At 48.4% G+C, this 14,173-nt stretch overlaps 1 protein-coding gene across 1 annotated transcript; it reads right to left on the minus strand.

Annotated features, from left to right (window-relative positions):
* Positions 1-658: 658 nt before the first annotated feature.
* Positions 659-12,513, minus strand: LOC130486522 (sestrin-1-like). The gene is made up of 9 exons (XM_056859808.1): positions 12,403-12,513; positions 8,164-8,370; positions 7,311-7,493; positions 6,668-6,898; positions 6,383-6,488; positions 5,315-5,433; positions 4,928-5,118; positions 3,591-3,735; positions 659-1,042 (listed from the first exon to the last, which is right to left on the minus strand). The coding sequence occupies exons 1-9, from the start codon at positions 12,460-12,462 to the stop codon at positions 953-955; spliced, it is 1,332 nt and encodes a 443-aa protein (XP_056715786.1). The 5' UTR covers positions 12,463-12,513; the 3' UTR covers positions 659-952.
* Between the last annotated feature and the right edge of the window lie 1,660 nt (positions 12,514-14,173).

Consider the following 14,173-nt stretch of genomic DNA (forward strand, 5'->3'; position numbering starts at 1 on the left):
CCCCTTGGAAGAAAAAAAAAAGTCATTGGGTGCACATATTCAAACCCTTCGACAACCCTGGTCCCTTTGCTGGCTTGTGGAAGTATGGAGAAGCCATGGAGAAAAGCCAGATGGGGAAGGGCGTTGATATCAGGTAGAAGTGGGTTGTGGGGAGTCTGAAGCTGCTCTCTCCAACTACAGCTCAAATAAAAATGGGCTGTGCAAAGATTAAAGGAGTGTGTGCTGAGCAGGTGGGTGACTTCGGCTGGGGAAAACAGTGAGAAGAACAGGTGGGAAGAATCTAGCCAGGGAGGGAAACTGTGCACAGTGAGGGGTAGGAGCTCTCCACATGCTTCCTCCACACACACATATACGTACCCTTAGGCCAGGATAAAGCCCAAGAAGGCCTCACTAAGCCCTACCAGAACCTTCACAAGACGCCAGAAATCATACCACCTTTTCCTCCCACCTTACCCAACAAGAGAGTGTCCAAGAGCAGTCTGAGCCTTTCCCAACGTGGGTCGAGTTGGCACGATAATAAAGGGCAAGAATGGCATGGGGAGGCAGAGGCCCACCTAATACTGTAATGGATGTTTTCGTGGACAGAGCTACTGCAACTGGATCAAAGATGGATGAAGTGGCACCGGCTACCTTGCCCAGCATGGAGAAAGGGGGGGGGGAATATCAGCATGTGGCCAGCCACTCTCTTCAGCAGACAGAGCTGCCCACAGGGATGGACAGCAGGGAGGAGAGCTCAACTTCCAACATTGCCAAACTGGACACAAATGCCTTTGCTCACAACCTTTGAATATCTTCCCCCAGAGTCCCAGTTCGGAAATTGCACATGAAAACGGAGGGGGTGCCTGTCTCTCCTCACGCCCCACGAGGGAAGGGAATGCTGTCAAGTAAACATGGTGGGTGAACGCCATGGTGCATGAGTCCTCAGCCCCAGAGGTGGTCACCAGCACCCCTTCTAGGAGACCATGTAGTGAGTGATCGCACGAAGAGCATACAGCAATTCTGCTTGAAGCCTAGCTTCCAGGATGAGAAGGTTCACGTGGACCTAAGAAGGAAAGAGAAGTAGAAGTCTGACTAAGGCAAAGGTACCGGCGTGGAAGCCTCCTGACCATCTGTGAGAAGACACACATATATACACGTGACACCTTCAAGTACCAGCCCTGCTCTAGGTCTCTCTCCTGCCTTACCCAACAGCAACTGGACAGTAACTAATTAATAGGCAATAAGAGTCAGGCTGCAACAGCTTCTTAAAATCCCTTTAGATAGTGTTATGCAGTGGTTAGACTTTTGGACTAAGCTCCGGGAGACCCAGGGGCAAATACCCACTCCATTGTGGAAGCTCACTGGAATAGTCATTCTCAGCCTATCCTACCTCACAGGATTGTTGTTCTGCAGACAAAATGGAGGGAGAACAATTTTGTAAGCTGTTTGCGGGGGAGAGAAAAGCAGGGTATAAATAAATAAAATTTCATACCATGGTAACCTGTTCTGAAACAATGAAAATGTCACGGCACCTTGAGAATTTCAAGGACTACGATCAAATATGGTATTTTGGTCAGGAAAGGAAAAAAACTATCCCCCACTTCTCTCCAAAAATCTTCAAACCCTGATGCACTTTGGAGCTCACTTTGTTCAGGAAGAAAAAAAATGGGCCAAAAATAGTTAAAGGAAGAAAGAAAACATTCATGGACATCATTCCCCCCACTCCAGCCCAAGGTCTTTAAAATAAAGCCAACCTCTTAAAAAAAAAAAAAAAAAGCACATGGATTAAAGTCTTTGCTAAGCAGCACAGTGAAATCCACAGATGGCAGAATTCGTAGAGAAGGGGAGAAAAAATTAACATAGTAGGCCGGAGTATGATGGGCATTGAAGTCCAATATGCTTAGTTATTAAAAGCAAGATCATATTGCCTGTGAAAGGATGGGTACCACATGTCCCGTTCTCTGAGAGGACCACTTCCTGCCTACTACCCTTCAAGGAAACAGCACCGCTCTAAAACACATTGTTTGGCCAAAGTCTGGCTTTCCGCTTCTGGCATTCCTGCGCACACACAAGACCGATCGACCAACAAGCATTCTTCAGCTGCTGTAACAGCTGTGTCCCACCACATATCTGGCACAAGCTTATTCTCCTCTGCCACTGACACTCACCCAATCTAACTAGAGTCCCTATTCACTCAAGTGTGGCCACAGCATTCCCAAATAAATACTTAACTATAAGTTCCTGTTTTAGGAGAGGGATGGTTAACTGCTGCTTCTCTCTTTGCAGCCAAAGTAACTGCAGATGAAATTTTGCTCCTTTGATTTACAGCTGCTTTCCCTCCTTAGTTCCCATTTGCTTGTAGTAACTGCAGCATTCCTGAATTGAACTTTACCTGTTATAGTTAAGGAGAGAAAATGCTTAGCAGTCACTTTTGACTGTAAAGTGAATTAGTATCTCACCCTCCCCTCCCCATAACTAAGAACTGGTCATTACAAAGTGATTTTTAATTAAGTGCTGCAGCCACTTGTAGGGGAACAGGAATGAGTTAAGCGGCTGTGAACCAGAGGAGCAAAATTTGAAGGGACTGTTGCAGGGAGGAGCAGGACCTTAGCTGAATAGCACTGCTGAATGTGGGTACCCAAAGGTTGGGTGGAAAAAAGACTCAATTATGTATAGAAATATATTTATGTTAAGGCCCTGATATCTATATTAAAAACATTAAAAATTGTATTGAACGGAAGCACAAATGGCAACTGATACAGGCTGATAAACTAAAACCACAATCCAAATGCGTTTTGGCCCCCTGGCCTTCATCAGAGGTCAATAACCACATACAATGCGCACCAATACATAATATACCATGTATGACAGTATTATAGCAGAATAATAACCCAGGTATGTACACGGGGATGTGTTCCAATTTGACTCTGTGCCCAATATATTCTATAAAATGTATAAAATTAAAGAGCCCACTGCTGTGGAATACTTTTTGCTTGTTCTTTTCTGGGCTGTGTTAGCCTTCCATACAAGGTGTTAAAAGCAGAATCAATCAGATAAACGGTACTATCTGATGATCCTAGCCTCCTCTAAATAGTATGAGTGAAATGATGTACCATTTGTGCTTTTTTCAATATATTTTTAATGTTTTTAATATAGATATCAGCGCCTTAAAATAAATATATGTCTATACATCATTGAGTCTTTCCCCACCCAACCTTTGGGTACCCAGCTTTGGTTTTAGGTTGGGTCTTTCCTTCCCCCTTTTGTTTTTTTTAGCACTGCTGAATGAACATAGTATACTGAGTAAACATGGGCTTTACCCACGGGCCCTGGAATTCCTGGGGTGGGGAGGGTTGCAAAAAGGAAATTATGGTGTTATATTAAGTGCTGTGAGATCCATTATTAATTCTGCTAGCAGCAGTTTACAGAAGAGCAGTGCCTGAGCTGGGCCAAACTGTCCAGGTGTGGATGCTACCTTGCTGGCGCTGTTCTATCATCTTAGCAACGGACACTTCCATATTCTGGAAACTGATGAGGAGCAAATTCATGCCACCCATACTGCTTTCCCCAAGCCTCTGCCCACCACAAATTCTGCTTCCCCTCCCACGCACCTTTTCACTGTGCTTAAACTGTTTCCAGAAGCGTTCAAACATCTCAGGATTCAGCTTCTCTGGGGAACAGGTCACAGTTTTTATGTAGAGCTTGAGTATGCGCTCCAGGAGATGATTCACCTCTGCGTAGTCATAATCATCATACCTGTAGAGTGGGTGACAGGAAAATGAAGCCCCCACCTTTTTTTTTTTTAAACGCCCTTCTATACACACATCTTCGGGCCACAAACTAGTCTCTGAAATGGTGAGACCGCACAGGAATATTGCCTGCCTCTTCCTCAATCAGAGCTCAGGCAGCCAATGAGAAATGTTCACTTGAGTTCAGCAGGAGAGAGACTTTGGTCATTTATGCATGGGAGTTTTTACCCGAGGTTCATTGCTCACTGGACCCACACTTTCCTGTTGAGAATCTCTGCACCAGCAGTCTCCAAGCTCAAATTAAGTCCTGCCTCTTTAAATGCTGCTTTGTAATTTACTTACTTGTAGTGCTTACTGTGAGAGAAAATCCCCCCCAAAACCCAATTGCCACATTAAAAAGCATTTTAAGAACAACAACATAAAAAATGGAGCAATCTGAAAGGAAGCGGGGGTGGGGAGAGAAATCCAAGCCTTTAAAAAGATTTTCTTCTGCTCAGAAAGAGCTCAGAAGAGCAGGAAGTATTTCAATCCCTGCCTCTGGGTATGCTGTTTTGTAATTGGCTGTGAGAGAAACCAAGCTTGTGTGCCCCACACTTTGCCTTATGCATGGAGATTTCACCTGGGCTTTGAGTTGGGTTAACAGAGGAATGGGAAGACCCGGACATTGCGAGGGCTGGCAGCAAGGTCATCTCTAATGAATGGAAAACTCATGCATAACTCCAAGGAACAACCAAGACAGACCGGGGGCAAATGTGAGTGAAAGTACCCATGCATAAACGACCATTCATACTTCTGTTCTTTGCAAGGTGGCTGTCTGTTCCCCACAACCAAGGCATGTAGACAAGTTCCTATCCCCCCACCCCCCAATTGCATGCAGCAGACACTGAGATGACTGGGTTGGGGATGGGAAGAAGGGCAAGTTTGCCCTTTGCCTTTCCCTGCCCGTAGAGTGACTCACTTTCTTGAGTCAGCCAGTATTACTATCACAACAGACACCAGCAGCTTTGTGGATCCATATACTGTGGGCTGTAAGGGTACTAGTGATGGTAGGTGTGTGGCTGTCTAGAACTTAGGTGGCTGTGAGGAGTCCTTTTCCAATGTTACAAGTTGGCAAGTCATTCAGAGATTCTAGGGGGCAAGATCTGACTTTCCTCCCCTACCAACTCTATATCAGCCCCAGAATATGGAGAGGCGGGTACCTGATGCCAAACATACAGTGGATATAGTTCCAAATCCCACGCTTAAACGTGGCATGTTCACAGCCCTGCCGCTTGGCCATTGCACTGCTCTGGAGGCCGTCGACCTTCCGGAACTTCTCATCTAGCAGATGCCCAATGTCCGAATACAGCCTGTTCACCAGAGAGAAGCCATGGTCTTCCCAGGAGTAATCCTGCCAAGAAGGGAATGCAGGAAGTGTGTGGAAGTAGATCAAAGAAGGGGAAAGCCAGGATGGAACAAGCAGCCTCCATTGCAGCGAGGAGGAGCAAGAAACGTCCAGGCAAGGCCTGATTCAGCCTCATTTCTTACCCCCACTCATACCATGGCCATTCAAGCCCCTCCCAAGCAGGCAATAGCAGCAAACCCACCTGGACACGGAATATCTGCGTCTGGTTCTCGTCACGCTGAGCAAAGTCCTGGTATCCAAAGTTGGGGTCCTGAACGTAGCAGGAGAGATCTGCTGGGCCCAAAATTTCACCGTCAAAACCTAGAAGACACAAGCATTCAAAAGGCACATCGGAAAGGAGAAAGACACACTTCAGCGCTTGTGCATTGCCTGGACGCACCCACAAAGTATTGTTTTTTTAAATTTTATTAGAAAAAAAAACAATGACACTTTAATTTTATTTTAATATGTATGTATATTTTATTTTAAATTACAAAGACTGTCAGTAATTCTGCTTTTTTTAGTTGTTGTTATGTCATATATATACACATAATAAAATAAGATCAAGTCTCCCATGCTACAGCTTATTTCTATGTCTTCATATTCATCATTACGTCCTGACTGAGCGCAACGCATTGCTCTTTCCCACCCTTATTTATGAAATTCTCTATTGTACTGATTGTATGTGACCATACTGCATCCAATCTTATTGTATCTCTATTTTTCTGATATGCTGTTAGCTGAATTAAAACATATATTTCTTTAACTTTAACCAGCCATTCCTCTATTTTTGACAGCTGTTGGTACTGTGATAGAAAACAAGCAGATGTTATACACATGTGGTGGAAAGGTGAGAGAGCTATATCATTTTGATCTGAAATAGTGAAATGTCTAACAGTTGGAATGGAGGTTGATATTCCATGTAAACCCGAGATATTCTTGTTAAATCTGGTACCTAATCTAGTTAAAGATCAACTTTGTATGGTGTTACATATGATAACTGTGGCTAGAACAACCTTTGCCAGTCACTGGAAACAAAAATCAACCCACAAAGTATTGCTGTTCATACCCTGCAGCCTCAAATAAAAATGTGACAAAATGATGTATTTGTTTAATGCTTAAACATACATTTTAAGTTGTTAAGGTTTGATAGGGAAGTATTCAATATATTTTTATTTGCCCCTGCCCCCAAAAATCCGTGGAGGTGGAGAAGGGCTTCAGAACTTCTGGAAATTTTTACATCTCTAGCCCCAAAGACCTCAAGGATTACCTTCTTCCCTCTCGGGCAGCCTCATCTCTTCCCGGGCCTCGCTCTCCACCTGCAGCCTGTGAATGCGCTCGCGTAGAGACTCCAGTTCCACACAGGAATCCAGCGACTGGAGGACAGAGAGAGGGACAAAGCACCGTTCACTTACGGGCCTCCTCCCCACCTCGTCACTCCCATGCAGCCAAAAAAAGCCATCGCATCCCACGGCCCGACAAGCAAAGACTGCCAATCAAGCCTACAGCTCCTCCCTCTCCCAGACCCCCAAAACGTCTCTCCAAAACAACAGACCCGCTTGCGGTTGAGATGTAGCAGGTCCTGGCTGCAGCCGTTGCCCACTTCGCAGAAGCAGAGGCTCCCTGGGACGGCGAGCTTCAGCAAGCCCCGTCCCTCGGAACACATGTCCTGTTCACAGCCGCAGCCAAAAGCAAAGCTGGCCAGAGCGTGGTAGTGAGCTAGAAGAACAACCGCGTGGACCAGCTCTGCCAGGGACCAGCTCTGCTCGCTGATCTTCAGTAGCTTCTACAAAGAGACAGAGAAGAAGAAGAAAAAAAACACTGGCACCGAGCCCCAAGGCAAGAATACCCCAAATTGTGGACCTAGGTAAAACTCACATTTTGCAGCAGTGCGCAAAAAAAAAAAAAGCCTCTTCCCTCTGCCCACCCCCAGTAAAGGTGCTGGGAAACTGCAAAGCCAACAGAATATATTTATGCAGACTCTACACCTGTTAACTCATTTTATATAGTAGATTTTTGTCTAGGTTCTCCATGGCTACTACAAAAATCTGCCTAATTTTTTTTTGGGGGGGAGTAGTGGTAACAGCCCCCTTTGAGCTCATGAATGAACCCACAGTCCAGGCGGTCTAACAGGATGGAGGAAGGGTGCGCTCCCCCTACTACCCCCAGCCTCTTCCTGCTCAGCTCACGGCCATTACCTCTATGTGCTCCTTGCCTACGAGCCATGGCCGATGTGCCAAGATCTTGTTAATCTCGCTGAGCTTGCGGAGTTTGGGGGGGATGCAATCCAGCCCCCTGAGCCACTGAGGGTCACCGCCAACCCGCAGGAACTGCAGCATGTGTAGATTCACCAGATACCGACACCGGTGACGGGCAGCTGCCTGCAAGAGAGGGCGAGACCCACCGTGCCCGTGACCAAAGAGGAAAAGCATCCTGAACAAGCATCTTTGCCCAGGAGAGTTTCACCCACCCTTCCCGTGCAGGCCAGTTCAACAACAACTCTCTCCCTTGTGGCGTAGCAGTCAGAGCGTCAGACTAGGATCTGGGAGACCCAGGTTTGAATCCCCCACTTTGTCATGGAAAATTGCTGAGTGACCTTGTACCAGTCACACACACTCAACCTAACCTACCTCGCAGGGTTGTTGTGAGGCTAAAGTGGTGGAGAAGAGAACAGTTTAACTCGCTTTGGATCCCCACTGGGAAAAGAGGTGGGGTATAAATGAATTAAAAAATTATATTACCACTGCTTAGAAGACAGAGGAATATTCCTCATGGACCTGCTCCGAGGTGACTGAAAAGGGAGCTGGCATGCATATCCCATTTTGCTCAGGAACTGTGATGCCCTCTATCACCCCATGCCTTGAAATCTTTGCCTACCTAAAAGGTCTGGATTCAGAGCAGCTTCCCAAATGGCAACAGAGGAAGAGGGGCAAAGTTTGCAGCAAGCAAAAGGAAAACAGTAGCATGCACATAGCTCGAGGTGGGGAGAGGGAGCAAGCTGCCAGCCCAGTGGACGGACTGGCTCTTCACGTGGAAAACCCTGGCACTCACCATGATTGCAATGTAGTGGCGACAGTCAAAGGGCAAGGGGCCGTCCATGTGCAGCAGGTAATGTTGCATCCGGAGGAAACTGTCCAGGTAGTGCGGGTGGTAGCCCATCTGCTGTGTGATGGCCTCAAGTCGCCCCCTGCTGGCCAAGGCCTTCACAAAGAGCAACTGGGGAGTCCGCTCCTTGTCGCTCCCACTCATCTTTGCCACCTGCCCGGACAGGGAAGAGAAAGATTTTTTTTTTTTTGCAGCTTTCTTTCTTGTGTAGGGGAAGTGTCCGAAGGTTAGCCAGCTTCTGAAGAGAGCCAGCATGGTGTAGTGGTTTGGAGCGGTGGACTTGAATCTGGAGAACCGGGTTTGATTCCCCACTCCTCCACATGAGCGGTGGACTCTAACGGGTGAACAGGGTTGGTTTCCCCGCTTCTACACATGAAGCCAGCTGGGTGACCTTGGGCTAGTCACACTCTCTCAGCCCCACCTACCTCACAGGGTGTCTGTTGTGGGGAGGGGAAGGCGAATGTAGAGAAAGTCGGCATATAAAAATCAATTATTATTATTGTGTCAGGGAGGCCTCACCTGATGCCAAATCAGCATACAGCAAGCTTGGGGAGCACAGGAGGTGTCTCAAGTTAGCAAAGAATGGTTTGTATCTGAAGGGGCATCTGACCAGGGCAATTGTGGCAGGGAGGAGGTTGCTGCCCAGGGCTACGTATACTCTGGCTTTCCAGCGAGGATGGAAAACAGAGCTGCTCCAAAGAAATTCTAGGGCAGCGTGGGCAAAGGGGGAATACCCTGCTAGTTGGTGTATGTTGTTTTTAGTTTTGTTTTTAATGTGCGGTATTACTGTTCGTTGTGTTAAATCATTTCATATTGTTTCTACATTGTCGTTACCAACCTCGGGTCTGGAATGCACGGCAGAAGATAAAGATAAAGAAATGAATACATTCTGAGCTGAAATCTGTATGAAGCGCATCAAGATTCTGCGCTAGCAAATCTGGGATTCTACATCCCGTACAAGCGATGAACAACACAGGCATAATTTATGCATACACAGGCTTGGGAAGAGTTGTGGGAGTATTCTAAAAAGTTTTGCATACAAATGAAACAATTGTGCTCATTTGCATTAATGCTATGCTGCTTTAATTAAGGAGAGGAAAAGGGTAAACACAGCACTGAAGCACCCTTGCCAGTCACTCCCTAGAATCTTTACTCGGTTCTCCCCGATAGACAACTTCACCTGCCGTTGCATCTATGCTTTCAGATCTTTATTTGTACTATCTGGAGCAAGTTTCCAGCTATCCCTTTTTAAAAGAAAAATGGAAGCTAACTTTCGCAGCCTGCCAGGCTCTCTATACAATACCAGGAGTCACACCTGCAGCATACAGTTTCAAGCAAAGCACAAAGCTGTTTACTCAGAGTAGGAAGTAGACAGCCCTGCCTCAGCTCAGGAAGAGAAACAAAAGACCCTGTGCCTCAAAGCAAAGAGTCATTTTTAGGTGTCCGTATCCACTCCTCGCAGTCCATCTTCTCAAGCTCAATGGGGGCCATCCTGCCCCCAACTTCGAAGTTTCCAGGGCAGGGTCCAAGCCCCATCCAACACTTCAGGGCCACCTCTAAGCCCCACAACCAGTTTTTCTGCCCCAGCGTCAACTGCCTGGAAATGCCAGACTCATGCCAAAGGCAGGTGCCACCCTCCACAGGCCAATGGATTGTACACTCCAGCAGGTTCCAGTAGAAGGCAGCGGCACAGGGCAGCTAAGAGGGCTCTCTGACTCTTGCACAGACCTAGGCCAGAAAAAGGCCCACCAAGGAGAACGCGCAGCTATTGTCCACACCTCCGCCATTGACAGGAGCCTGCCAACCCTGTTGACCCAGGTTAGGCAGCTGCTGGTGATAGCCAAGCCCTCTCCTACCACGTCCCGCAGGGGGCCAAAGCACCAACGCATCTGCCTCAACTCCTCCTTCCCCTTTCTGTAATTTTCCCTGGAAGAATCCCCCAAATGATTTCCTCTTTACATATCTGAAGAAGGAAGCTCTGGCTCATGAAAGCTCCTCTTGGAACAAATGGTGCTACGCTTTAAGATGCTGCCAGACTTTTGCTTTATTTTGCAACATCACAGCCGGCCTCATTCACTGGAGATTTTCCACGGGGCTCTTTCCACTGCTCCTCGGGTTCCCTTTTCTTGCTCATTTGCTGTCGCTGGGGCTCTCCAGGGAGGGGGGAGATGGTGGAAAATCACTCCATTCCACATATCAAAGCAGTCTCCACCCCCCCTTCCACTTCTTAAGACTCCAAAGGGCCTTAAAACAACATTCCTGAGCTCTGAACAAACAGAAGTTTGGGAAGCCCCAGAGCCTGGCCATTCAGCTACTTCAGAGAGGTTCACCTGGTCTCCCAACACCAGCCAGGAGAGATCCCCTGGGATTCCAGCTGTGCAGCAACACCTGCTGTGCCAAGGATTATTGTAGTGCCACAGTTCTTTACTAGATCTATAGGGAACTTTGCTCCTTCCCATTCCTGCACCCCCTTTTGACTCCAGAAAACATTCTCCACCAAGAAACAGTGCCTGCTGCAAATCTAAGCAACTTTCCTAATCTCAATACAGTACATCCTAAACAAAAAACACAGGACTGGGAAGTAAACCCCCCTTTCCCCTTGATAATTCCCTCTCTTAAAAGGACACCAATTCTGGAGTGATCCCAGGTGCAGATTAGAGACCAGGTGGGCACTTTTTGTTTCTTTTACGAGCGGGCACCCCTGGGCCGCCTGATTCCAAACTGTTTTGTACCCTGTGTGTGTGTGTGTGTGTGTGTGTAAAGTGCCATCAAGTCGCAGCCGACTTATGGTGACCCCTTATGGGGTTTTCAAGGCAAGAGACTAACAGAGGTGGTTTGCCAGTGCCTTCCTCTGCACAGCAACCCTGGCATTCCTTGGTGGTCTCCCATCCAAATACTAACCAGGGCTGACCCTGCTTAGCTTCTGAGATCTGACGAGATCCGGCTAGCCTGGGCCATCCAGGTCAGGGCGTTTAGTACCCTACACCCAGGTATTAGAACTGGGCTTTGCAAAACAGACCCAATCATTCGAGGCGGGATGCCAGGACCATCCTATGCTACTTCTGTGTGCTTCTCTGGATCTACGATTGGGAGGGGGAGCACGGGACAAAGACATCACCCCACGGGGGAGGGAATGTTAACCGTGCATCCAGCAACGCTGGAAAAGATCGCTGGAGGGTCCCCAGCCTTTGGGGGGCAGGGGCCCCCTGTCCCGGGAGAAACTCGGAGCAAAAGGTAAAATAAAGAGACAGAGAGCAGAGGAAAACCACACCCCCTCTGCCGTGCATAAGGAGCTGCTGGCCCAATAATGCGGCGAGCGAGCCAGGCCGGTGCCGGTCCATTGTCTCCCCGCGGCCCCCCCCCCCAACTGCAGTAGGCGAGCCGCAGCGCCCCCTAGCCGCGCCACCGCCAAAGCGCAGGAGGAAAGAGAAAAACAACTTTGATTGGCAGCGCGGGGAGGAGGAGGAGGAGGCTGGAGCATCCCGCATCTCCGCTGTTGCTGCCGCCTCGGACAGGACAAAGGGAGCGGAGAGCGAGCGCGCACGGGCAGCGTTCCGGAGCCGGCGCGCGCGCATCCAGCCCGGCAGCACACACACACACACACACACACACACACCCCTCAAAGTTTCCCCCAGGGCCGGTTGAGCTACCGCAGCCTTCCCCGCCCCTGCAGCTGCAAAGCAAAAGGGGGGGGGAGACGGCACCTTACAGCACCCCCTCCCCCGTCGGAGAGATTAAAAAACCACCCTCTGTTCACCCAGGAATTTGGAAAGGGGAGCACCAGCGATAACTGCAAGCGCTTATGGCGGGGAAGGGGGAGGTTTGGCAGGGCTGGGGAAGCGAAGGGGGCGTGCTGCTAGACCCGATGCCCGTTCGCCGAGAAGCAAACGCCATTCAATTCAGCGCAGTGGTGGGGCTTTTCTTCCGTGCAAGAGCGCCAGGGCCGGAGACGAAGGGGGGGGGATGGGTCCGAGGAACTGAATGGACGTGCTGGAATTTGGGGGCGGCGGGTCCAAACGGAGTTTGCCGGCCTTTTCCCTGCAGCTGCCTTTGCCTTGCCAGGGAAGAAAGCCATGGGCGGAGGGAGGGAAGAAGAGGAGCGACGGAGCCCCCGTTCTTGCCCGGGGGGGGGTCTCTTTATTTTGCTGGCAGCACCCCGGTGCTTTCGCAGCTGGTCGGGCTTACCTGCAGCCTCTGACACGGTTTTCCCCGGGGATGCTCCGTGCTCTGGGGGCAGAGGATCATTTTCACCGGCCTGCCGGGTTGCCCCCCCCCCTTCCCTACATAGACAGGACCGACTACCGGCCTCGGAGCTGCGACTAACCGGCGAAGCTCGCAAGTCCGGACAGCCCAGCCAGAGTCAAGCCGCCAGGGGGCGTGGCACTTTCGCGCCGCCAGCCAACCGCTTCAAAGGGGCGGGGACGGGGGAAGGCTCCTGGCCAATCGAGGGCGAGGGGCTGGGGCTCAGGGAGGCTTGCGGCAGGCGGCTTGCGAGACCACGTGGGTCCGAGCGGAAAGTTACCTGCCTGTCAACCGGGGAAGGTCCGCCCCTTTCAAGGGAAAGGGGTGGGCCAAAGGGCCCAGCGTGGTGTCCCTTGACAGCTCTTAAGGGAGCCGTGTCCCTTTTTTTTTTTTTTAGTATTTATTCTTTGACACGAAAGGCACTGGTTAATTTCTGACGCGGATTTGGTTCATACCGAGTAAAACGTGCATAAGACCGCAGCCTCCAAAGAGAGGGCCAAGTTGTAGGGAGCTGGAACAACCAAAACACCACCCTAATTCAGCAAGAGGTATTTTGATTATTTTATATGTCCTTGTTTATGTGCTATGCATGTGATACATGCTGTTGTTTATGGTTACAGTATATATTACTGTAATTGTAGATGGTAGCCTGTAAAAAGAGACAAGATATTGGTGGTAACCTGAGAGTTTTAGTACAATCTACTAAATTCAATTGGGGAGGTATTTCCTTCCCTTTCCACCATCTAAACAAACACTCCGGTTTTTCACAGGATGCTATAACCAGCAGCAAAACAGAACAGTAGCTGTTTTAACCACCCTGTTTCTCTCATTGATGATAGCCCTTAAAACTTTCAATTGTAAGGAAAAAATAATGCAAATCTAAGTTCCAGTGCCCGAGGCTAAACCTCATCTAGAAGCTTAGCTTCTAAGCACAAACGCATCTTGGCGGCCTAATCTACGATGAAAGCACTCTACACATGCACAAAGGCCCTGACACTCAAATCAGGCTTTGCTTCTGAACATGGGAAGTGACCCTTCCATTCTCAGGAACCTACAATCCTTGCCCACAGTGAGTCCTCCTCTTGAAGTAAAGACGGCAGCAAAACAAGCTTTGATTCTGTACTGGAATTACATGATGGAAGGTACAGAAGTATGGCTTGTTATAACATGACAAGAATCCTTTACATGAATTATTACAAAATGCTGTGTATATAATTGTAAAGCCAGCAGGTACACTTTGCATAATTTCCTCTGTTCATTATAAGTAAACATCTAAAATGCTAGGTGACAATACATTGTGTACCCTCTGCCTTATTCACTCTTCCAGTCCATATGCAAAAGATTATATGTATGTAGGACTACATGCTACTAAACAAAAATTTAAAAGCAAGATTTAAAAAAATACACTGGTCTTAATAGAAATATATCCCTGACCACCAATATCTGATTTGAAGACATCTGGCAATTGGGACAGATGTAAGCCTGATTCAGATTGTGGTGCAGTGCAGTGCTAAACTTCCCCACAGCAACTACAGATGTGGTTGGACTAAGGATTTCTTAACCCAGCAGCCATTGCAGCAATGAGCCAGTCAGTCTTGACTTTCCCTTCCTGCGTGCCTTTGGGGATGCCCCATAGCCATTTGAGCCCGTGTTTTAAATTTAGTAGGAGCTTGCCTGGTGGGGTTTGGCTGCACCATGCATAACTGTACAAGAT

Source organism: Euleptes europaea, chromosome 13 (assembly GCF_029931775.1).
Source record: "Euleptes europaea isolate rEulEur1 chromosome 13, rEulEur1.hap1, whole genome shotgun sequence".
Lineage (NCBI taxonomy): Eukaryota > Metazoa > Chordata > Lepidosauria > Squamata > Sphaerodactylidae > Euleptes > Euleptes europaea.

Excerpts from the sequence above, each read along its gene's own strand:
- LOC130486522 (XM_056859808.1), bottom strand. The coding sequence starts at position 12,462 with ATGATCCTCTGCCCCCAGAGCACGGAGCATCCCCGGGGAAAACCGTGT. Across the intron at positions 8,371-12,402 it reads AACCGTGTCAGAGGCTGCAG|GTGGCAAAGATGAGTGGGAG; the intron begins GTAAGCCCGACC and ends CTGTCCGGGCAG. Across the intron at positions 3,736-4,927 it reads CACTGTATGTTTGGCATCAG|GTATGATGATTATGACTACG; the intron begins GTACCCGCCTCT and ends CCCACTCTACAG.